Raw genomic sequence first — 26,555 nt, forward strand, 5'->3', positions numbered from 1 at the left:
AGGTTAGAATTAAGTCAACATACGCAAATTTAATGTAACTTACTACATACTAAACAATTTTCCTAAATACCAGCAAAGGTCAAATCTCTAATTGGCTTTTCCAACAAATACATCAAACTATGTTAAAGATATACTCAATCTTTTGAATAATGTATTTCCTAGCTATTTAATTGAAAGATTATTGATTTTTCTTTTCTAATTCCACCTTTATTTGGTGGAGGTAGGCAAATCCTACCTGCTTATAATTCTTTACCCATCAAGTTAAATAATTAGTATTTGACTTTTGTGGAAGAAGTGAGAATTTAGATTTCTTATCTCCATGTAATTAAATTATGTCATTATCTTCTATAGGGACAGTAAAGTAGTCTTTTCTTTTCTTTGAAATTAAAGAAAAAATGTAACCAACAAGTGATATGGTGGAACGGTAAGTACTCTTTTATTTTAAATTAATCAGAGGTCTCGGGTTCGAATTTTGGGTATAGAGTCGCCTTTATTAGGGAATGCATTATCTCCCAAGTGGGACTTCCCAGCGCGAATCCGAATTTAGTCGGGGTGTCGGACGCCTTTGTTAGGGAGCGTTTTAAGGTAAAAATTCAAAAATAGCCAGATTTACAAGTGGTAATTAAAAAATACAGTTTCAAAAGTAATCGAAATTTAGCCACTTTCATGTAAAGATAAATCTAAACGAAAATAATGTTCAAAATCCAAAAAATATTCCAGCATAATATACTGAAGTTCGAATGTAGATTTAGTTAGACCTCAATGCATGTACCGAGGGGTGTAAAACTAAAAGAAAGAAAGAAAGAAAGGAAAAATGTAATATTCAACAGTGATGTCACGTGATATATTTGTCAATAGGGGGTTGGGAAGAAGGTACATATGCTAAAAATTATTCTTCTTCTTTTTTGGCTTCTTTTATGTTTACATAAATAGTCGGTCATATTCATTGTCTACTTTTTATAGTCATATACATAGATTATATACAATTATACATATATAATATAAATATTATGCATATATGATACTTTCACTGCCTATTTTTAATTTAAGCGATTGGGTGAACGCCTATTTGGGTTAATTCTTCTTCATTCTTTTATTAGCTCCATTCACTTCAGTTACAAGTAGACTGTGATAAAGACACTAAAAATAGCATATAGCGTGAAGGAAATGGCAAAAGAAAACATTTGAATGACAAATCCCAAATCTCTGGTTTGGTTTCACTAACAAAAGTCAATCTTGGAACTTCTCGAAAATTCTTGTTTATTTTCAACTTTCCAGGAAACTTCCTATCTCAGGGATGATATCCAAATATTGCACTCCAATTGAATAATATTTATTTATTATTGATTACTAGGATCAGGGGTGGAGCTAGAGTGTCAGGACCGGTTTTGACTGAACCCGATAGTTTTGGTTCGAACCTTGTATTTATCTTAAAATTTTCATTGAATATGTACAAATTATTTATTTAGAACCAAGTAACATCAAACGATTAAAATCTCGAACCCATAAACTTGAAATTCTGACTCCGCTTCTACTAGGACACACAGTTAATTAATAAATCAACTATTGGCTTAAATTTAAAATTGTTCCAATCACTACGATATAATCATGATGGTTGAAGCGCTTCCCTTTTAATTAATCTTACGCAGCGTGAATCTAGTTTAGTCGAACCAATTGATACCGGCCGGATATCAAATGTTCATTAAAGAAATAATTCTAGGTAGATTTAATTATTTTCGTGGATAGATAACCCTAGCTACAAAAAAGCAGTACGGTTCACTAAGCTCTCACTATATGCGAGATCCGGGAAAAAACCGGACCTTAGCTACACAATGGTATTTAATACCTACTCCATAAGTACTAATCTATTTCTACTTCATCTATTACGTATATTCTCAAATAAACTAAGATTTAAGTTAGTTAGATTTTCAAAGAAATATTATTGTAAATCTTTATTCTTCCATGAATTGCTTTTAATGCACGTCAAAATAGAATTTGTAACTACTCCCTCACAATATGACCAACCAGACAGATTTTTACTAAAGCTGATCAGTTAATTAGTCAGTTGCGGCTTCCAACAAGTTACTAGTACTTATTTTCATGAATAGGTAATTAGTTTTCTAATTTTAGATAAATGTACAACGGATTTAAGTTATACTCCCTCCGTTCACTTTTGCTTCTCCACTATATTAAAAATATATTTTTACTTTTACTTGTTCACTATAATAAATCAAGAGAAAGACAATCTTTTTTTCCCTATTTTACCCCGATCATTAATTACTCATTTTCAAAATTATTTCCTAAGACTTTTGAAATGCTATCATTATTAGGGGTTATATGGTAAAATATATACTATAATTATTATTTTTTAAGAGGCGTGAAAAGGGACAAGTAAAAGTGAACGGAATGAGTATATAATTTCTTACATTAACAAATGCAGTTTAACCAGTGATATCGCTTAACTCTTATTATAGATATTTACTCGTAATTAATTGACGATTGACTTGATTATATAAATAGGTTATACGCGACTAGTTTAGGGAACTTAATTAAACTCGTCTACAACTTTTATTTTTGAATTATTCAGAAAATTTATACTCCAATATGACATGATAGAAGACCCCTATCTCCCGCTTCAACGACTCTCTATTATTTCTAGTTTCCTAATAGTTTATATTCATAAGCTAATAAGATTAAACTAATTATCTCTTATCCATTAGCTTTATATGGACTCCAATACTATTGGCAATCAATTACGTAGCCAGTTATTATGCTTCATTGATAGGAAACGTGTAGAGGTCGAGCATTAGGGTTGTAGGTTAAGGAGTGTAGAGGTCGAGCATTAAGGTTGTAGGTTAAGGGGTAGTCGAACGTTTTTTCTCTTTGGTACCGGCTAGTGTGAAAGTGTTTTGTCTAGGACTACTAGCGGTTTATGTTGTATTTTACACTTTTGCATAGTATTTGTGTTATTGCTTTTCCATTTATTTATTGTCTCTCACGTTGCTGATATTACTTTTTCTGGTTTCTTCTGTTGTTACGAATCTATTTCTGAGCCGAGAGTCTCCCGGAAACAGCCTCTTTACCCCTCCGGAATAGAGGTAAGCCGGTAAGGTCTGCATACACTCTACCCTCCCCAGACCCCACTAATAGAATTTTACTGGGTTGTTGTTGTCGTTGTTATTATGCTTCACTGATATATTCTCGAGTTTAAGTTATATGCACGTCAGTATAAATATTTTTTTACATGATCAAGTATTTTTACATGATCGTTAACCAAAGACTATCTAAATGCAATTAAAATGTGAGATTTATAATTTTGAAAATAAGACAGATTAACTCAAGGTAAATGTAATGGTGTATAATTTTTTTACACTGAAGAAAGATTTAAAAAAAGATGGACTATAACTAATTACGATATAATACTAACACTAGTTCTCCATTAGGGTATCATTTAGTTTTAATATCTTATTCGAACGATAGAGATAGAAGAAATTGAATACGACTCTCTTCAAGAATTGATAGTTTAATTTTGTCTGCTTTCAAGTCAACAATCAACTCGAAATCATGTTTGGTAGAAAAATCCAACAAAAATTATTTGATTCTTGTTTTCAATTTCTTTTTTCCTTCTTAAAATTTCCCAATTGATGGTTTTTATTATTACATTTCAAAATACTTGTAATAATTTAAATTAACTAAGAAAAGAAAGAAGAATTCCCAGAAAGTCTTACCAGCTTCTTCTCAACACCCCCATTGACTAATTACCAGATATGATGTCATTAGTTTTATTACTATTTTCCAACATTTTTAGGCGGCTTTGTTTCTTTATTTTGTCTTCTCTTTTTTTTTTTTTTTTTTTTTGCAAATTGATTAAGTTAATTTATTGATGGGAAAAGAAGAGAAGGCAATTTGCCGCACGTAATTTAGTTTCTTTTTTTTTTTTTACAACAAAACTCTGTTATATAGGGGATTTGGAAAGGCAAAGAGAAAAGGGATGTCGAGAATTAAACTCATACTTATTACGTGGGAGACTTCCATCGATATGATTGAACGGTAAAGTTATGGATTCATTCGAACCCAATAACTGTATTAAAAATCCACTAAATAAATACAAATCAGATGGGCAATAATAGAATTCAGAACTTGAATCCGTGAAGGTCAAATTTGTCTTTGCCAACTTGCTATGGAAAGAAATGAAAAGAGCATATAATAATTTTACTATCTACCTAGCATCCGCCTTTGTTGTTGATAGTTGCTTGTTTCTATTCTTCTTCTCGAGCCGAGTGTTTTCTACCTCCCCAGGGTAGGGGTAAGGTCTGCGTACACACTAACCTTCCCAAGATACCTTACTTGTGGGATTTTACTAGGTCTTTTGTTGTTTTATCTAGCACCCCCACCTATATTTTGCTTACGTCTTTCAAAGAGGAATAGAAATAGGTACCATATTTGCTAGAAAAACTTTTTTTACGGTATGTAATATTTTGACAGCCAAATATTGGTAAATATTTCTACTCTCCCCAAACACCAAAAAATTATCTAAAGAAGATCAATTATTTTCCTGGGGAAAATATTTTATTTCGCACGGAAATGTGTGTGTGGGGGGGGGGGGGGTGTGAAGGCGAAAAGAGCAAAACTAAAATTTAGAAGTTACCTTTGAACCATAAGCCAAAAATTAAGTTAATACAAAAACACAGAGTATAACCTAGAGTAAATCTAAGGAGTGAATATCATGGGAGACCACAATTTAAATGGCAGCAGAGACAAAAAATGATTTCTTTTCATCTGACCTAAGCCTTGATGGATATTAGCCGATACTTGAGTTGGTGCGATATAAGAGGTAAATAAATAGTCTAGGTGCATGCAAACTGGCCCAAAAATAAAACAACTAGACCTGCAGCATATGGCCTTAGATTTAAGCAGTAAATGAGTGTACCTGCTTCTCTGTGAGGCAACAGAACACCTTATCGAACCTGGCTTCACAGGTGCTTCGCAAAGGGCTGAGCATCATTGGCTACTCTCACCATGTCCACATACATATTTGCATCAAAACTCTCTGTTAATGTTTATCAGATGCCTTTACGCGTAAAAAACTAGAAGACGCGTAGCTGCACAATGTCCACAAATTAGACAGACAAAATCAGACAATACATGCATGACAACAGAAATACTATACTGTAGCAATGACAAGCAGATTAGTGCTTAGTATGAGAAAACATTGCGGTTGTTTCAAGTTTCACAATACGAAACATTAACATGCCTTTCTACTATGTTGAAAATGCCAATCATACCGAGGCTATTGTTACTTAAGTTACAGAGCCAAAAGCCCAAGCTATCTAGTATGCTAAAGATGTTCAAACCAGCAAGAATTATACCGCTATCTAACAGGAAAGTCAGGAGTAAACAATTAAATTAGTTAGCCATTATAGAAGGCGGTGAAATCCAGAGGCATCAAGTAACCCCACCGGTTAACACTTTCACCAGTTCAACCATAGGTCCTTAGTTAAGGGACACACTGTTTGTCCTTAAAAAGGCCTTATATAGCATGTAGACATAATTGCTATACTCTTGAGCCAAGCTACCATTTCCAAATGACACAAATCTGTTACCTTATCTAAAATGTTATCCAGTTTGAAGCCCTTCAAAAGTTTAATGAAATATTCCGAATCAAAATCTCACGGCATTTCACTTATCCTTCCTGTTCTACTTATAAGTTAGACTTCAAGAGCAGAAAACTTTATCTGACCCAAAAAGAAATTACAACAAAATTTCACCTGGAGCAAAATCATAGGACAGCTGAGAAGTGACCAATGCAAGTGGAAATGTCCTTTTGTCCTGAAAGAAAAAAGGAATAAAGGACAGAGGATCTACGGAATTGAACGAGTTCGAAGATATACTATAAGGTCAATGTAGCGTCGTGAATCTGAGCCTCGCCATAATGCTATACAACTATAGACTATATCTAAAAAAACATTTCAATTACACATTTAGTAAAGGTGCTCAAGATTGAACTCCTTAAATCATTTCTCCCATACAGAGAAAAGAAAAAAAGAAAAGGAATCCCTAGGAAGTGAAACCATGGAAATCAATTTAGAACCTCACCTGTCAAGGAAAATGGATAAACTTGAAGGGAAGCCAACAAACAAGGCAAGAAGAAGTACCATTTTCTTTTCTGATGATTGAGAATGTATGTTCTATTAACTACTACCTTTCAGAGTCGAAACAAAAACTATTACTTGAAATTTTCTTTTCTAATCAGAAGGAAACATCTGGAAAAGATTAACATTTCTTTTGCTAAGAATAGCGTCGCTCATACTTAGATTCCCTAGAGTACGAAAACTTGCACTAGGTCCTGGCTCCTCTCAAAAACCACTATATGCAGAGAGCTTTCCCTCATCGAGAAGCTGGCCTGGGCACTTCTACATATGACGATCTAGCCTACTTCCTATCTGTTTCTCTTTTCTCTCTTCTATTTATAGTATAGATCCTCATCAACTAAGAATCTAGACAGTGAGACCACTCTTTAGGCTAGTCAAGAAGAGCAAAATCAATTCTGCAATTCTGTTGTTGTTCCCTCCTTCCTGGTAAGAATCTTTCCACACATTTTGTGTCATTCCAGAAAACAAAGTTGCAGTTAAAAGGAGTACATAACCAAGATGCTCATGTGCAATGTGAGATACAAGCATGCAGAATGATCCATCTAACTAGCAACAGCATAAGTACATAAAACAAAAGTATAGACAAGGTTGTTTATAAAGCTAGATTTTTTCCTAGTACATCTCACACTTTCGCAGCACTCAGGATTTTGCCAATTCAATCCATGCAACTTATTAAAAAAGCCATCTCCACCCCTCCCCCAACCCCCTCCCCCCATGACAAGTCATGCTAGTAGAGTTGTGCCAATTCGATATGGCGCAATTATGCAACTTAATATGGTTATCTCATCAACAGAGGCATGTATAGGCAATCCATATCAAGCTCAAAGCATTTAGTATAACTGACTATTAGTTATAGCCCAAAAAAGAGGGAATGCCTTTATGTTATTTGCATTAACAAATTGAGAAACGATGCATGTCAATTGAAACAACGTCCATAAATTAAAGATAAAAGCCCTAAAACGTCGAGCTAAGTGCTCATAATCCACTACTTTAGGCCATGTCCTAATATGTAAATCCCTCTATATTAGTTTGTGTCTTACTTTCCTTTCTAGTCTGGTTCAAGAAGATGTCCAAACACGGGGGGCTTGAACCCCATTTCATGTTTTCACCAAAACTCTGCTAATGTTTGTTAGATGCCTCAAGCACACGGGTAAAAACTAGAAGACGCATAGGTGTGTGATGTCCATAAATTAGAAAGCCAAAATCAGACAAATAACTTGTATGACAACAAAAATACTACACTGCAGCAACGATAAGCAGATTAGTGCATAGAATGGGTGAACATTGCAGTTGTTTCAAGTTTCACAATAAGAAGCATTAATATGCACTTCTACTGTGTTGAAAATGTCAATTCTACCAAGGCTAGTGTTACTAAAGTTACAGAGCCAAAATCCCAAGCTATCTAGTACGCTGAAGCTGTTCAAACCAGCAAGCATTATACCGGTATCTAACAGGAAAGTCAGGTGTAAGCAATTAATGGGTTGGCAATTATAGAAGGCGGTGAAATCCAGTAGCATCAAGTAATCCACCGTTTAACACCTTCACCAGTTCAAGTGTAGGTCCTTAATAAAGGGACACACTCCTTGTCCTCTAAAATGGCCTTACATAGCATGCAGATGTAATTGCTACTCTTTTGAGGCCAAGCTACTATTTCCCAAAGACACAAATCTGTTACCTTATTTAAACTGTCCAGTTAGATGCCCTTCAAAAGTTTAACAAAATACTCCGTATCAAAACCTCAGGGCATCTCACTTATCTTGCCTGTCCTGCTTATAACTTATATTCAGGAAGAGCAGAAAACTTTTTACCCAAAAAGAAATTGACAAAAAATTTCACCAGGAGCGACATCATAGGACTGCTGAGAAGTAACCAATGCAAGTGGAGATGTCCTTTTGTCCTGAAGGAAAGAAAAATGGAATAAAGGACAGTGGATCCACGGAATTGAATGAGTTCGAAGATATACTATAAGCTCAATGTAGTGTTATGAATCTGATCCTCTCTATAATGCTAATAAAACTGACTATGTCTAAAATAGATTTCGATTACACATTTGGTCAAGGTGCTCAAGATTGAACTCCTTAAATCATTTCTACCATTAAGGAAAGAGCACATCATTGCATACTATATGTTTCCCCTGTAAGACCGAACATCTGATTTAATTCATCAAATTGAAAACCTAACTGTATACATTGAGACAAGTCTCCCTCCTTTCTTGTTATTACCTGCTTCTTATAATTTTAGTAGGTGTATAAAATGAAGAGGTGCAGTCAGGTAACACTGAGAAGTCTAAAAGAATCAATTCATATACAGCAAAAGGATAAAAAGAAAAGGAACCCCTAGGAAGTGAAACCATGGCAAATCTATTTAGAACTTGACCTGTCGAGGAAAATGGAAAACTTAAAGTGAAGCCACATAAAAGGCAAGAAGAAGAAAGAAAAGAAGTAGCTGTACCACTTTCTTTTCTGATGATTGAGAATGTATTACTACCTTTCAGAGTACAACAACAACACCCAAAAAAAAACCAGTAAATCCCACAAGTGGAGTCTAGGGAGGGTAGTGTGTACGCAGATCTTACCCCCGCCTTGAAGGCAGAGAGGTTGTTTCCGATAGTCCCTCGGCTCACAAAAGATGAGAGTTACCTTTCAGAGCCAAAACAAAAAATATAAGTTGACATTTTCTTTTCTAACCAGAAGGAAACATCTTGACAAAGATTAATATTTCCTTCGCTAAGAATAGCATCGCCATGCTTAGATTCTGAACAGTACGAAAACATGCACTAGCCCTGACTCCTCTCAGAAACCGCTATATGTAGAGAGCTTTCCCTCATGGAAAAGCTGGCCTGAGCACTTCTAGATATGAAGATCTAGCCTACTTCCTATCTGTTTCTCTTTTCTCTCTTCTATTCAAGGGTAGCACAGATCCTCATCAACCAAGAATCTAGACGGTGAGAGCACTTAAGGCTAGGCTAGTCAAGGATCAAAATCAGCTGCAACTCTCCCTCCTGCCTGGTAAGAATCTTTCCAAGCATATTTTGCGTCATTCCAGAAAACAAAAATTGCAGTTAAAAGGAGCATAACCAAGATGCTCATGTGAAATGTGAGATACAAGCATGCAGAAAGATCCATCTAACTGGCAACAACGCAAGTACATAAAACAAAAGTATAGACATGGTTGTTATTAAAGCTAGAAATTTTTTCCTAGTATTACATCTCACAGTTTCCAAGCACCCAGGATTTTGCCAATTCTATCCATGCAACTCATTTAAAAAAGCCATCTTCCTCCCCCTGTCAAGTCATGCAAGCGCAGTTGTGCCAGTTCAATATGGCGCAATTATGCAACTTAATATGAACGTTATCTCATCAACAGAGTCGTATATATGCAATCTATATCAAGCTGTAAGCAATTATTTTAGATAACAAATAAGAAGAGGGAAAGCATTTATGTTATTTGCAACAACAAATCACAGAAGCTATGCATGTCAAGTGGAACAACGTCCATAAATTAGAGATATGAAGCCCTAAAATGTCGCGTTAAGTACTCATAATCCAAAACCTACTTCTTTAGGTCACGTCCTAATATGTACTCCCTCTATATTAGTTTATGTGTCTTACTTTCTTTACTTTCTTTTTTTGTCTGTTTCAAAAAGAATGTCATGTTTCTATATTTAGTATTTTTGTTATGTCATACACCTTTACTAAGGACACAAGATACAAAAGTTTTCCAACCTTTCTTAAAGTTCGTGCCTAGTCAATTAAGACACATAACTACATAAGTTGAAACGGAGAAAGTAATAAATATAGAAACATCAAATCACTCAGGCTAAAACTTGCATAATAAGTCAGCATGATAAATTTAAGCTACTTTTTCGAGACAGGACTGTTTTTTATCCAAACGATGACCTAAAACAAGCCTCTTAGCTGAAACTGAAAGGGAATACATTGATCAAAGACTAAGTGTAACTAGAATCATAAAAGACAAATTGATACGACAAATAGAATCCCAAGTCATAATTCATTTCTTTTCCTTGTTGTCCTTTTCTTTAGTGGTAAGTTTCTTCTGAGCATTAACATCTCATACATATGTTGTGCATCATATAGTCTGTCAATACACATCCCCTACAGTAAACAAAAAGGAGTGTACACATGCACCATCCTCCAAAGGAAAAATAAACTATACCAAACAAAAATGATGAGTATACTCGAAAGTGCTAGTACCAAAATCTGTTTTCTCGGTATAAATGATTGCATGGACCAAAAGAAACATAAGAGAAAGAACTAGGTTACAGGACGTATATGCATCTTTCAATTAGGTTTGAAGACATAATTTCTTTTTTATCAGGAAATTTGAAGACATAATTTCTTTCAGCCATAACAAGTGAAATTCTCCACAAATAAGGTGGGAGAATGAACCCATTGTAACACTCGTGATCTCTTTTTCCCTTTACAAAACCTGCTTTTCAATCTTGCAATCCATGAATGCATAGAATACACCGGGGAAGCAAATTAGCAGAGAAAAGGAGTGTATAAATGCTAAGGCTTGCAAATCCACAGAGGATTATCTACTCTTAAAAATTTGATGGAGTACAACTACGACGGACAGTTTCCTATTCATCCTTTTGTTGGTCATTAATTTCTCCAAAGAATTTCTATATAGAGATAAGGAGACGAACAAGACAAGTATACAATTAATAATGCTATAGTAATTAAATGGAAATCCAGGGAATACGGCCCAAATTCAAAGCAAACTGTACAAGAGCAGAAAACCTGCCTTCCCAAGATGGCTCCTACGGATCAATGGCAACTCAACCAGTCCATCCACATAAAAGAGTTATAAAAGCAAGAGTACACGGGATTGACAGTCTGATAGTTGAAAGATCATTAGTAACATAAGCAAGTTGTCAGTCGGCCATCAATGCAAGAATAAATGCAGGGGAATCTAACTCCTGGTATATCCACTCATGCTCTCTAATCAATCTTCATCTTGTTCAAGAATCAGACCGACAAACAAGATCAAATGGATCTTTGAAAAATAGTTCTCCGGGGGCAAAAAAGGTGAAGCACAAATTACAGAAAACAAAAGGCAGTGACAAACTTTTTCCTGTTTCTTCACATTTGTAAAACTTTAGTGCTTAAGTATCAAAAAGCAGGAGAAGCCCTAGCACACAAGAGGAACAGAAACCTAGCATAAAAGGAAAATTCTACGGCAAGAATGGAAATAAAAGATAACCAGATAAATAACCATTAAATTGAAAGGTAGAAATACTGTGTCTCAAGCCTTACTACCAGAGAATATAATTCTCAACCTTTTTATGTCGTGATGACAGTGGACACCCACGCCATCTGCACACCTCGACTATTCGACCAGGTACCTGGTATCCTCCCACCAGCACTAGGTATTGGATAACTCGGCTCACCAAGGCTTAGGCAGATGGGAAGAAATCAACTGGCAAAGGGAAGAAATCACCTGGTGGTTTTTGCCTCCACAGGGATTTGAATCCTAAGTCTCGACTAACCTTCAATGGCAACTTGACAAATAGATAAGAATGAGCAAGTTGCCTCCCATACCCAAATATAACATGAGAATCTGACAACTAACATGGATTAACTGTTATGATACAAAAGCTAACGAATATTACAGCTTTTTTTGGATTGTGGTCTAGAGAAGGAATATTCTTGCAGACATAATTCATTTTAACTCCCATGAACAAGGACAGTATAATGAAGTGTTATCCATATAAACACCAGAGAGGAAATCTCCAACGAGCTAGATTTCCTCTTACGTCATTAAATTTATAAACAGAAAGACAGTCATTATTTAGGATGCAAAATTCACATGCAATAAGATTGACCTGTAAAACAGACAAATTAGGGAAATATAGAATGATAACCATTGAGAATACAGCAAAATTCATTGATATCAAAGTTAAAGGCACATATTGAAATAGTCGCCAATGAAATACAATTGCCTTTAAGAAAACTAAACTTTCCTAGAAAAGAGTATCTGCAAGTACCTATCTCCACTGCAAAGATAGAATGTACATGTTTCAACAAAGAACACCATCTAATGCCTTAAAAAAAAGGCCATATCAGGAACCTACTTATTCACTGCTGTACTAATAACTCCCTACCTAAAAGAAACTTCGGCAGTTTTGACAGTAACCCGCGACACAGTCCATATCTTGAGCAAATCTTCCGATCGACCCTTCGCCACCCTTTGCCATGAAACTTTGATTTGTGCACTTCACGTCCTTAGACCTGAATAGTGTTCTCTTTTTCTTCTCTCTTAAGAGGCGAAACAGGTAATGTCCCTTCATCCTCGCCATACCCTTTATTCCCAACCAACATCCTAACCTCCTTCTCACAACTAACTTTTTGTAAACTCTCGAAACCCTTGTCGTTCTGATTCAATACATCCCAAAAAAAGTCTGTCATCACACTCTCGTAATTCGGCATCTTGGCATAACCAGGGAAATAGTTAATGTCAATAATAAGGTACCTATTACCAACTCTATTATCCCTAATCAAATCAAAGTTAAAAAGATGCAATTTCGTCGCTCGTCTAAGCCCTCTAGCTATATCCGTCAAAAAACTCAATGGGGGCAATTCAGCATCATCCAAATTCATCAACTTATAGTACTTATCATCATTTTTCTCGCAAGTATTCAAATTCGAAACCTGCGAAAATGACAAGTAACTCTCCAATTTCCCTAAATTCTCCTCAGTCACGTCGGGCAAGGACTTCCTCTTCACACATTTCACGTAGTCCCCAACCACATACACCTTAAAAATAACAGCTCCGTGATTCACAAACTCCTGTAACACTATCGGCGGTTTCAATTTAGTTAACCCGTCTTTATTAAACACCAATAACATCTTATGTGATTTCGCACTACCATCAGCCACTAAGGGTTTCGCAATAACAGGAAATTTCAATCCCTCACTTTCCAAATAACTCGCCGACACGATTTTCGCGTCATAAACTACAGTCTGTTTAGGAATCCCAAAAGAAGCCGTTTCGCACTTAATTTCCAGCTCGGTCGCTACCTGCAGCATTGAGATTCTGTTATGTAACTGCTCGATTGACTCGGGCGAGTCGATAATGAGCGCCTGAGGATTTTGTAAAGAAAACTCTTTCAATTGCAGTCTCCAATCCTCACCATATAACTTGTGAAGCACGCAATCGAACGGTCCTTGTTCGATTAACGGCTTATCCATATCGATTCGTATTAGATCGATTCCTCGTTCGCTCGCGAGGTTCACGAGCGTTGCTTGTATGAAACTCGCTTGTTTCTTCGGTGCTAAAGCGTAACCTACTCCGAATCTCCGCTCCGCCATTGATACACACAAAAACTCAAACTTACAATGCTTCAATCAACGTTAATCACATTACAGAAAATTTCGAGAATTTGGATGTGATTTGATGAAAATAGCAAAAAAAACTAGGGTTTTGAATTAGGAAATTTTTGAGATTTCGATATGATCGATAGATATTGCATATATTTTGTTATGTGTCAGTGTTTTGTGGAGTGATGAAATGGTGAGAAAGAGAAAGAGGGGAAGAGAGGACAAATGGAGGAGAGGTGGGAATATATATAGAGGTGAAAGCGAGGGGGGTGATTAGGGTTTTGATAAAGTGACAGGGGTGGGTTGACGTGGCATATTCTGAGGGACTATATTTACGAAACATCTTAATTTCACCATCTGTAATTTGATAAAGTGAGCGTTTGGACATAAGAATTGTAAAATTTTGTATATAGTATTAAAAAGAAAAATTAAGTAAAAATGATATTTAAAAATTAGAGTTGTGTTTGGACAAGAATATAATTTTGGGTTGTTTTTGAATTTTTGTGAAGTGAAAAATTTTGAAAAATAACTTTTTGGAGTTTTTTAAATTTTTGAAAAATTCTTAAATTCATCTTCAAGTGAAAATTAAAAAAATTATTGCCAAACATTAATTTTAAAAAAAAAATCGGAAAAATGTGGAAAAAAAATTTATAGCCAAACGGGCCCTTCAAATTACCTTATGTTATAATTTGATTAGGGTCCAGACCGGAGTTATGTTATGGTCAAGAAGAAATATCAAATGATTTGTTAGCGGCAAATATATGAATGATCTTAATATACATCAGAGAGTAAAACAAGATATTTTGACCCTTTTACAGTAGTAAATTTCGGATGTTTGTAAGTAATAATTTTGTTACGAGTATTTACTGCTGAATTTTATTATTTGAATTTTAAGTTAAATGTTGGTAAATTTTCATTTATAAAATTATGTATTTTCATTTACAAACTTTATAACCGTGAAGTTAATATACAAGCACAACTTCCACAGTTCTTTTTTGTTTCTCAACTTCAATTTTATATACATGTTTTTTTATCAAATGTTAACTCAAGGATTGTCCAAATCAACTACATAAATTCTGCTCGACTAATATTAAAGACAATTAAGTGATCTTGGTAACTAAAGATATGGACGATTGAGATAGAAAGTGAACAATAATCATGTCAAAAGTCAGCTTGAATTCACTACTACAAAATAGGAATTAGTGAATGATAAATTCCGTAGTTAAACAAAAGCATCCATCGTTACTCCTATTTAGCGACAGATTAACGATAAATTATCAAATAATTCTGTTAGCTACCAAATTAGTTTGTTGACTAGGGTCTTATAACTTGAGCTTGTGCTTACTTCACCATCTTATAAGTTATAATGATAATGATATATCTAATACCTAATCTATGTCAATAGGATTGTAATTAGTACCTCAACAACCCATTGGATAATTATTCTAATTATGTATCCATTCAAATGTTAGATTCTTAAAGGAAAAATACAACTTGAAAAATAATTGGGTAACTAATCAATGTGAAGATGGTGACATATTTGGACTAAAAGGAAAGTGTGAAGATTGGATTAGCAATTGAGTATAGTTGCATGGGTCAAAAGTGAGTATAAAAAGGGAATATGTTTTAGTGGAAAAGGGAATATGAATAATATGTGGAAATTGGCAAAGATTAGGTTATGCAATTTGGTTCATTGATATTTGCTTTTTTTAGTGCTTCTTAAATGATAGAGACTTGTGACACCTAACTTTTAAAGCCATGTGGATTGATGGATCATCATGACGTAATAAATATTTTCTGAGTTCATAATTTAATAGATACTTTTTAAGTTTTTACATGTATATCTTTGTTTACATGTCGAAAATATTGGGTTCAATTGAACTCATATAATCATACGGCATTTCTGTCTCTGTGTACAAAGATATATTCCATTACTTATCGGCGTAATCAATTACACTTGCAGCTATATATCTATATATTTATCTAAAAGATTTTGCACAAAAGAGTAATAGTGACGGAGGCAGGATTTTCACCAATATTTATTATATACATAAAAAAAATTATTCTATATAGAGTGTGATTTTCCTTTGAAAGGGGTTTCGCCCCTCTAGCTCAGCCAATGACAGAAGAAGTTTCACTAACTTACAGGGAACTATGTGACTATAATCAGAGACGGATCCGGAATTTTAAATTTATAAATTACTATAATGATCCGAGGGTCTTTCAAAAACAGCTTATCTACTCCTTCGGGGTAGGGGGTAAGGTCTGTGTATACACTATCCTCCCCAGACCCCACTAATGAAATTTTACTAGAACGTTGTTGTTGTTGTTGTTGAATTCCTATAATAATCTCAAGTTAATATACATGATAATTAAACTAACGCTGAGTTCCAAGCTAAATACTCTTATACTTTAATGAGTTTTTTGTACAAATATAAAATATATGCAAAAGTTATTAGGTTCACGTGAACCCATAACCTTTGCACTAGATTTGCCTCTGCCTCTGACTATAACACAAGTTGCTCTAATACTTTTTGCGAAGATATGGACGTAGTACTTTTATAACACCTTGGACCACGGTAACACTGTTAGATCACATCAATATGTCATGAAAACTATAGTAAGAATATAATGAATTAGTATTAATATAATAAAAAAGGACAGTTCGATGCACGAAGTATTCATCGTTCATGCAAGGTCCAGGAAGGAGTGTACCCCAAGAGGGTATAATGTAAGTAGTCTACCATGGTATAAGTATCCGTGCCTGATTCTATAGCTTGTATCCGTAACCTATAGATCACACGGAACAAACTTTACCATTAAAAAAATATTAATATAGTGGTTTGAAGAAATTATTTGCCCTATAAAAATGGATAAGATTAGGTATAGTTGTCAAGTACTCTTCCTAAATTCTGATGCGCAGGTATAAACTTCAGAATATTATTGAAAGATGCGAATGAGAGGATCTCTAATAAGAATAAGAATTAAATAAATGTATGTATTTGTGATTGATGTTTAACTAATTTCTTGATTTTTCGAAATTTGATGGCCCTCGTAAAGATGCATATGGACGTTACATAAGCAAATTAGTTTATATTGAGATGAGATTTAGAAGAATTAACTTAAATAATCGTTCATCCGACTTACAGGTTATGAGTTCGAGCTGCATAAGCAGTCACTAATATATGCATTAGGTAGGTTGTCTGCATCACACCCCCTTAAGGTGCAGCCTTTCCTCGGACCCTACATAAATGCAGGATACTTTGTGTATCAGGCTGCCCTATAGGACCCGTTTGGCCATGAGTTTTGCCAAAATAAATTTGGGATTTATTTGGCAAGCTCATGTTTGGCCATAAAAATTTTGCCCACATTTTGGCAAAATCTCAACTCCCAAACTCCAAATCCCAAAATCACCCCAATTGCCGATTTTGGGCCAAAATTCCAAAACTTGGGAATTATATATATGTTTTTCCAAAATAAAGTTGGGAAAAATGTTTTGAAAACGTATGTCCAAATACATTTTCACCTTCAAACCAAACTTCACTCAAATCAAATTTTTCAAAACAAATTTGGGAATCTATAGCCAAACGCTAGCTTAGACTTTAGTCGTTTCCAACTGTTTAAATTAAAAATAGTCGATAAATGTATAATCTATATATCATATATGAATAATCATGTATAATCTATGTGTGCCGACTAAAAAATAAAAAGTAAATCATTACGGCTAGCTGTTTATGTAGATACTGGAAAAAATACGAATAAAAAAAGCTACTAGAGCAAACGAGCTATTGATGCAAATTTAAATCCATCATCGAGGTCGATCGAGGAAGCCAAAATCAAGTTTTACCGATGTATTTTGTACGCGACATTCAGAGGCGGATTCAGGATTTGAGCCTTATGAGTTCCTACCGTAATTTCATATCAATATGCAATAATAACTGGGTTCGCAATTATATATTTATAAATATTTAGTGAATTTCTTAATATAAATACAGGGTCTATACAAGAGTTACTGGGTTCTCAAGAACCTGTATTCTATGCTCTAGGTCCGCCCCTGACGACATTATTAAAAAATTATTACACTATAAGATTATAAACGTCCAACTGTCCATAACAAGTCGAACCAATTACCTGAAAATATGACAAGTATTATGCTATAACATATTAAATGATATTAATGATGTAAAAAATATTTATATCGGGAAATTCTATATTGGGGATAAGTATTCCCCAACAAAAATAATTCTATACCGACTTGAATCCGAAACCTTTTATTAAAGATATATATACGAGTACTTACCACTCCACTGTAACTCGGTGGCGTGTGGCTTCTTTACTGGTGAATGATTTTCATTCATTAAAATAGGGATAGTACATTTATGTAATCATCTCCAAGTTGAGTGGCACTCAATTCCCTATCATTTGACAGAAACCAATTATATAAAGCAAGAGAAAATTTGATTTTCCTTTTATTGTAGGGTACTTGTGTTTCCACAAAATTTTCACTGTGTTTGGCAGCTAGTTACTATCAATTTACCCCCACAAAAAACGTATGCCAAACAGGTACATTTTTGGTGGGCAAAAACGTGTCTCACTTGGGCTAGATTTTTGGTTAGGCAATGAGAATTTAGTTTCTCAAATAATAATTTTATTGTGCTTTTTAGAGAAATATAGTTTAAAATATTATATTTTGGTTTGAAATCAGGAGCTTGGAGTTTTGGAACAGCGGTAAAATTATTTATATGTGACTTATAGGTTACGAGTTCGAGCTGTGAAAGCAATCACTAATAAATTTACTAGGGTAAATTGTATTTACACCTCTTGGGGTGCAACCCTTTCCCAAATCCTGCGTGAACGCCGAATACCTAATGCATCGAGCTGCTTTTTTTTTTTAATCAGATAATCCCAGGGCGTGACACTAGTGCCCTCTTCGCATGAAATTAAATTACCTGACAAAGGTTTTATTTTACCTTAATAACACGAGTTATCTCATCAACATCAAGCTGTTATATTCCATCAATAATAATGGAAAATTGGAAATGAATATCTAAACACTCAATTTTCTCAAAAAAGAAATTATATAGTCAGACCTATCTATAACAACATCCATATATAATAGTCATTCACTATAAAAAAAGATTTATTCTCGGAACCAAATATTATATTATGTTATAATATATATCCTCTATAATAGCCCTAATTTTAAGAATTGAACCCCATTAGATATTTAAAGTTGTGGGTTCATATCTACTATTTTTGTAATTTTAATGAATTTTTACATATAAATTTTTATTTTGCATAGAAACTTATGGGTTTAGTTGAACTCGTCGATAGAACACTACATCCGTCTCTTATTGTAGCAGCCAAACAATTTCGGAACAATCGTATATGGTTAGTTGGCTCAATTTATTTGGAACTGAAAAGCAGATATTTTTGTAATATTACTTTAGGGCACTTGTTTGATATGGTATATACAGTACCACTGCCAAAAGACGTGGTACAGTGAATGAGACTACTCTTCCTTTAACTAGAGGTCTCGGGTTCAAGCCCTGGGTATGAAAAAATCCTTGGTAGGGATCGCTTCCCCCTTAATGAGGCCCTACGCGGCGCGAATCCAAATATAATCGGGCTCCAACCGGGTGGGAAACCAAAAAAAGTATATACAGTACCCACCGGCCACCAAAAAGCCTGTCATCCACTTGAAATAATGCATATCAATTTTTATGGGCAAAAGTTCTTTGCTAAAAAGCAACATATCCTGTAAAGTTCAATCCAACATCCATATAAAGTAAGCACGTTTTAAAATTTTAGAATGTTACGGTCGTACTTTTTCCCCGGATATTTCATCTGGTGTTCAGTATTCGTGTGGGTCTCCGACTAAATATAAATTAATGAGCTCGAGAAGTTTCATACCGGGAGTAAAATGTTTATTAATAAAGACAACTCTATGCCCAGAATTCGAACTCGAGACCAGTGACAAAGCTACATATGTTAAAGGGGTGCCAATTGATACCCCTTTACCCGAAAATTATAATGGATAGCACAATACTTATTTTTAATTTTAGGTATTTACGCTATATTTTGACTCCACTTATATTCTTTCTGTGTATATTTTTTTATATTTTGACGCTCCTTAATAATAAATTTTGTTCTATCATTGCTCGATACCTCTAATTAAAGAATGAAAGATACTAACCGCTCGTAATTTCATGTGTGTGAAAAAGTAAGCCTTATAAACTTCAAGGTGCAATGCATGTAAAGAAAAATTCTCAAAGTGCATATTATCAAGAGGTAAAAAGAATAAGCAAAAAAGGAAAGGAGAAAAAGAATTATCCAACTATTTTTAATTCCAAAATTTAGTATTATAGTGGAGTGATAAAAAGTGTTAAAGAAATAGGTTGAATTTATTCAATCAACCTAATCCATAACCCTCACCTACCCACCACAAAATAAAATGCAAAACAAAATAACATTGTTGGCGGAACGAAGGCGATCTCGGATCTAACTCAACCTTAAAAAGATAATTAATGTAATAATATTGATACAGTTTATTTCCTCTAAGCTCCTAATCTGCAATACAAATTCTTTCCTCTCCCTCCTCTATATCGAGAATTCAAGTATTATATACATCATTAGTCCGATCCTTTGTAGGAATTACTCGTAATAATGAACGTGCAAAATGAATTTGCTTATCATAAAGGGATTCATTGTTCCTGACCTTACTTTACCTTAATTGTTAGCTAAAAGCTTTAGGCATTTTTTGAGCATATTCAGCTTCCAAAATTCCCGGAGTCTTACACGCAAGGCAGAGCCAAAGCCCAAATTACGAGTTCGGCCGAACCTAATAACTTTAATCCAGATTTTGTATTTGTCTTAAAAAAAATTGTTTAATAGGTATAAATTATTAGTTTATAATCCAGTAACTTAAAAAGACTAGAATACTAAACTCATAAAACAAATCATGGCTTCGCCTCTGCCTACGTGACGGTATTATCACAAAAAAAAAAAAAACATAACTAGCAGATAACTATAATGCTATTGTAGAAAGCGATCAGTTTTTTTGATCTTATTCGGGGTTGCCCCCTTATTCTATGAGAACACCTGTAAAATGTGGCAAATTAAACCTATTCCTTTGTCATTAATGGCAGTCAATTTTAGCTGAATAATTCTGAATATATAATTGCAACATTGAAATAGTTGTTGGAGGGTTGAGTGGCAAACGGAGAGCAATGGTGTCAGTTTATGTTATTTTCCTCTTTGCAACACTGAAAAGTCATGTTTGTATTATTATAAAATAAAAGGAAATCATTTAAGTTTTATATCAGCATCTTTTTTTGACACTGTCTTTAAAAAAAAAAAAAAAAGACTTGGCCTAATTTGGACAATAAGGTGTAATAACTATAACAAATCCAAAAGGCTGTTAAGTTATTTATCCATTCAAAATGGATTTATCTTTCTGTTTAAACTTATATGATGATATTTGATTGAGTACAAAATTTAGAAAATAATTTTTTTTTTTTGGATTTTATTTAACCATGTCATAAGTTTTTTGTGGTTGTAAAAGTATGTAAGTAAACGTAAAATAGAAAGTTTAAAACTAAAATTATTTTCAAATATAGAACGGTCTAATTCTTCTTAGAACAAACTAATAAAAAAATATCATATAAAATAGATCAAATGGAGTAATTTATTTACACTCATAGCATGAAGTATTTTTACTATAAGAAGGTACTTTAACGTGTTGAAGTAGGTAATGTGTCTTACTGTTCAGTTTACTGATCCCACATTTTAAGGATCATTGCCTGTAATTATAGTGATCTAATAACGTAAAAGTTCTTTTCTATTATACCGTTAGGTCCTGTGTTCGAGTCACGTTGGAGGGGAAGTGTGAAAACACTATATAGATCCTCTCAATTTGGGAGGGGAAAAAAGTGTTAAACTCTTTCAAAATTCTTGTATAGGGTAAAATTGATGAATGACATGTGGATGCTCGTCGAGTTGACACGTGGATGTGAAGACAAATAAGATATGAGTCAGTAAATAACTGGCACCGGTTACGAATACGTGACCGGTGCTGAGTATTCCGAAGACGCTGGAATCAGGGACGAAAGTCTAAAAGAAAAATATCCGTTGAAAAAGGCAGTATTCGATAAGCAGCTAATACAAAGAATCTCTGCATTTATACTCAACCGTTATGCAGCCATCAAAAGGGGTTTTTATTCATATTAAAGAATAGCTTGATTCGGGGATCTTATATCCCTGAATTGATTATAAATACAAGAATTTGTACTCATTGTAGACACGAATATCTATACCCAAAAAAACCAAAAGTTGTTTTTACTCTATTAAACATTCTTTTTGCTTTATACTTGACTCTTGTTCTTACTTTTGGAGAAGCTCATTTCATAGTCGGGCTTGTGTTTTCTTCAAGTTTTTTTAATTAATTTATTTTTCTTCTTAATTATTTTATATTTCTGGATCAAATTAATTCACATGTCTATAAACTACATTACAAATTTAATTGTACCGTTTTACGGGTAAACAACTCTAATATTGAATCCCAAAGTTAATTTGTCTAAAGTTCTGTTCTACTTGGACTGTAGTCTTTTTACTTAATAATTTAATTGCCTTAGTAGATTCTGAATGGTATTGCCCTCTAATCTTAATTAACTATCTAATTAATTACGTACAATCCACCACTACTAATATAAAATTAGTTTGTTCGTGTATCCTCATAACTAAAGTAATCTCACTTTAGAGTTTAGATAACACGAAAAGCTGGATTAATTAAAATAATAATATAACTCCTATTAAAATATACACTAAAGTCTTTCAAGTGGACTAAAGGGTCATCTTAATTTGGTATAAAATATGGATAACATATTCTATATTTCTAAAATATTCTTGGATAACCAATCCCAGCTCATTCTGCAATATTAATAACTAGCTTTAAATTACTTTTTTTTAATTTAACAAAAGAATCGGATCTGTCATTTATTATTCCATAGTTTTAGATTCTTTATTAAAACAAGATAGGATCAGCACCAATTTTTGGGATCATGTCAAGAATTAAGATCTTCACCCAATTATTTTAGAGTAAATATTTTTCTCCATACACAGGTCATGAGACGAATAATTAATAATTAGATAAATTCATAGTTATTTAATGGGTATTATCACTTTTAGCCTGTGTAAAAATTTATTTATATTTGGTAGCCAAAAAAGTGTATATAATTTTTATATAACATACAAAATATATATATATATATATATATAAATACATTTTCGATTATTATTTTAAGAGAGACTACAATGTTATTTTCCTTATTATATAATACTGACACGTCTCATGATCGTATTGACTGCACATACGCTTTTTTATCTAGCCTCAATTGGTAGGTGTTTTTCACATTGATCCACCCTGGCAAAAAATTTCTTATTCTTTTATAATTTTGTATCATAATTATATTAGTTGTTGATAATTTTTTTTATAAAAATTACTTTATACTATGACAATTTTTGTAGTTTTTGGTGATGAAAAAGACTAAAGGAAAGGTGAGAAATCCATAGTAGTGGTCTTTTGTGATAGTGACCATTCCTTATATGAGGACAATATAAATGGAGATCCACCCATATGGACACTTTTTAAAGAACTAAAGAATTATTATCTTACCATATAAAGGAGCTCCAGGATGTGACTGTTATTAGTAAAACATAATCTTGATACTACTCCTTCAATAACAGTCGGCCTTTTGCATCTATACCCAATTTTGCAATTACAATTGAACTTATACTCACTTTGTAAAAAAAAATGGCAAGACTACCCACTTTACGATCAACTTCAGACTTATCGGGTCTGAAGCTAAAAAAAAATAGAAATTGCACTTCATATGCACTTAAGACCAAAGGGTCTGAAGTGCAACAAACGTTTTCCTACACTTAAGGTTAATAAGTCTGAAGTGAAAAATTGCACTTCAGAATTCAAAATGCACTTAAGGACAAATAGGTCTGAAGTGCAACTAGTGGTTTTATGCACTTAAGGCCAATAAGTATGAAGTGAAAAATTACACTTCAGATGCACATAAGGCCAAAAGGTCTGAAGTGCAACCAACATTTTCCTACACTTACGGCCAAATATAGCTGAAGTACAAATTGTCGAGAAACAAAAATTTATTCTTCGAATTTTAACAATCTAATATACGATTTAATACTTAAATCTACTCCAAATGGGCTCAAATTTGAAACATAACCTCCAAACAAGAACAAACGCCAATAATTAATTTGTCAAAACAACAATAAATCTAACGAACCTATTTTACAATTAAGAAAAATAAGAAGAAGAAACCCTAAGCAATAGTAAAAAATAAAGCGATACAATAGCTCACCACTATAAAATATCATAAACTACCTTAAAATATGTTCACAAACACCATATAAAATCATTGTTACCTAAAGAAGAAGAAGAAGAAGAAGAAGAAGAAATAGGAGGAGGAGGAGGAGGAGGAGGTCTGAAGTTGTTTAAAAAATATGTACAAGTTAAACAAAACATTAACAGTGGGTAAAAGTTAAATGGGGGCGATCAAATAGGCACTAGTACAATTTTCAGAATAACAATATTGTCTTAGCCCAAACTTTCTTTGGGCTAAGCCCTATAACGTTCTCTTGTCAGATCCTGTAGAATGATACCGTTAAAATAGCACGGGCTAGCCAATTTTCAGATTGGTCATTCAAAAATAGCCAGCATTTGCAAAATCATTGAAAAGTATCCACTATTTTACTGCAACATGGAAAGTTCCAGCATAATATATTCGAGATATGAGCACCTGTGTATGAACTTCCAGCATATTATGCTGGACCGGTATATTATACTGGAACTTCAGTATATTATACTGGAGTATTTTTTGGATTTTGAACAATATTTTCGTTCAGATTTATCTTTACATAAAAAGTGACTAAATTTCGATTACTTTTAAAACTGTGGCTATATTTGAATGACCACTTGTAAACTTGGCTATTTTTGAATTTAAAAACTGCTAAAGAACTGCTATTTAAGAATTAGTCAATATATCCTGAATTTTAGTTTTCCAGTTTAAATTTTCAGGACATTCATGAAGTTAAGACTTTTAGTTCAAATTTTCAAGATGAAATAAATACTCCTAATTCCTAAATAACAGTACTTAGAAATGCTTGTTTGTGCACTTCCCCCTAAAATCCTGACCAAATAAGCCCAATTAGTAGGTACGGCACAACACTATACTACATCATACACACAATTCAACCAAAGCAACATAACGTGATTTAGTTAATCATGTCGTAGATCAAGTCAAATCTCAATGAATATAGGCGCAGTAGACCCCTAAGATCTAAGGACGTGGCTGCACTCACTTCTAAACTAGTTCCTCCTCGTTAATCAAGTGGTTCATTCGGTCTAATAAGTGTAACGCATTAGTTGTTCATTCTCAAATTGGGCAATCAGAGTTGAAGAAGGACAATAACAACAACAACAACGACACAGTGAAATTTCACTAGTGGGGTCTGGGGAGGGTAGTGTGTACGTAGACCTTATCTCTATCTCGAAGGAATAGAAAGACTGTTTTCGAAAGACCCTCGGCATGAAGAAGGACAATAATTCATTTTTAAAAACCAGTGTTCTTAATACCAAAGAGTTGGAAGGAGATCTTATATTGCTTTCTCATTTTTTTGTGTGTATAATTTCTCCTATTTTCTTCATTTTTATCACATTTATTCTACCATATGCTTAAGACAAATCTACATAGACACTTAAATGAATTGACTCTCATACAATAAATTTTGTCGGTCTTTTTAGGACTTAATATAATTAATAGAGAACGTCACTAATAACGAATTAAAGTATGTTCTTTGACTAATTTTCGTTACTGTGTTAAGACTAATTATGTTTAGGAAGAGTTTAACTATAATATGATTTTGATAGAAAATGTCTTTGACCATTTCCCTTTTTTCTATGACTCGTGTTCATTATTTCCAAATTCCAATTGATACCTTTGCATTTACAAAACAAAAAGGAACATACAAAGGAAATTTGGAAGGAAGTAACAAATATAGAACAGTGAGAAAGTGTTTTATTTGACAGTCCAACTTCCTCTTTAGTTTTATTCGTCAATTAGTCCTTATTCTCTAGTTTTAGAAGTTAGTTTAGATTTTTATGTATTTTAATCTTCAAATTTAGATGCATTTTCATCCAAATTTTTAGAAGAGATGGGAAAGTGCTTGATTGAAAATTTAAAATTTGAAATTCTTTGAATGCTTCATCTTTCCCTTCATAGGTTACAAATTCAGTATTAGCAGCTTGATCAAGAAAAGGAAAAAAAATAGTTGCTTTCATTGAGAGTCGAACTCAAGACCTCCCGCTTACTAAACGGGTGCTCTAACCAACTGAGCTATGAAAGCCACATGCCATTGTCGAACAATAAAACATATTTGTACGATATTTTGGAAATGACAAACAAATATTGGCGGGCCCACGCATGATCTAATGTTACATGGATTATTTTTTTCTATTCAAATAGTAAAGGGTCCAATTGACCTATTTCCTTGAGTTTACAGCCTCTAGTGTAGTATATTTTTTTCGGAAAAGGCGTAAAAATGCCACTCAACTTTCAGAAATGGTCTATTCATGCCATCCATTAAAAAAATGCTCATTTCATGCCACTGCCGTTAAAGAAATGGCCCATCCATGCCATTATTGACTAACAGCAGTGGCATTGATGGGCTAAATAAAAATTGAGCCATTAGTCAATAATGACATGGATGAGCCATTTGTTTAACGGCAGTGGCATGGAAATAACAATTTTTTAACGGATGGCATGGATAAACCATTTCTGAAAGTTGAGTGGCATTTTTAGGCTTTTTCCGTATTTTTTTCTCTTTTTCCTGGTGAAAACGAAATATTATATTAAATACTAAGCCTTACACTATAGGGTACATAATGCTTATTTATTTGGTGAGGAATCAAAATACAGTAGTCCTACAAATACATTCATCCATTTTTAGCAAAGTTCATTTGCCACTTGATTTCAAC

General features: G+C 33.7%; 1 protein-coding gene and 1 non-coding gene across 2 annotated transcripts; both read right to left on the minus strand.

The window, feature by feature from the left end:
* Positions 1-12,041: 12,041 nt before the first annotated feature.
* On the minus strand, positions 12,042-13,707 carry LOC104249518 (inositol-tetrakisphosphate 1-kinase 1-like). The gene has a single exon (XM_009805953.2). The coding sequence runs from the start codon at positions 13,484-13,486 to the stop codon at positions 12,401-12,403; it is 1,086 nt and encodes a 361-aa protein (XP_009804255.1). The 5' UTR covers positions 13,487-13,707; the 3' UTR covers positions 12,042-12,400.
* A 12,143-nt stretch (positions 13,708-25,850) lies between these two features.
* TRNAT-AGU (transfer RNA threonine (anticodon AGU)) lies at positions 25,851-25,924 on the minus strand. The gene has a single exon. It is a non-coding gene; the product is annotated as a tRNA-Thr (tRNA).
* Between the last annotated feature and the right edge of the window lie 631 nt (positions 25,925-26,555).

The sequence above is a fragment of the Nicotiana sylvestris genome, chromosome 12 (genome assembly GCF_000393655.2).
Source record: "Nicotiana sylvestris chromosome 12, ASM39365v2, whole genome shotgun sequence".
Lineage (NCBI taxonomy): Eukaryota > Viridiplantae > Streptophyta > Magnoliopsida > Solanales > Solanaceae > Nicotiana > Nicotiana sylvestris.

Excerpts from the sequence above, each read along its gene's own strand:
- LOC104249518 (XM_009805953.2), bottom strand. The coding sequence starts at position 13,486 with ATGGCGGAGCGGAGATTCGGAGTAGGTTACGCTTTAGCACCGAAGAAA.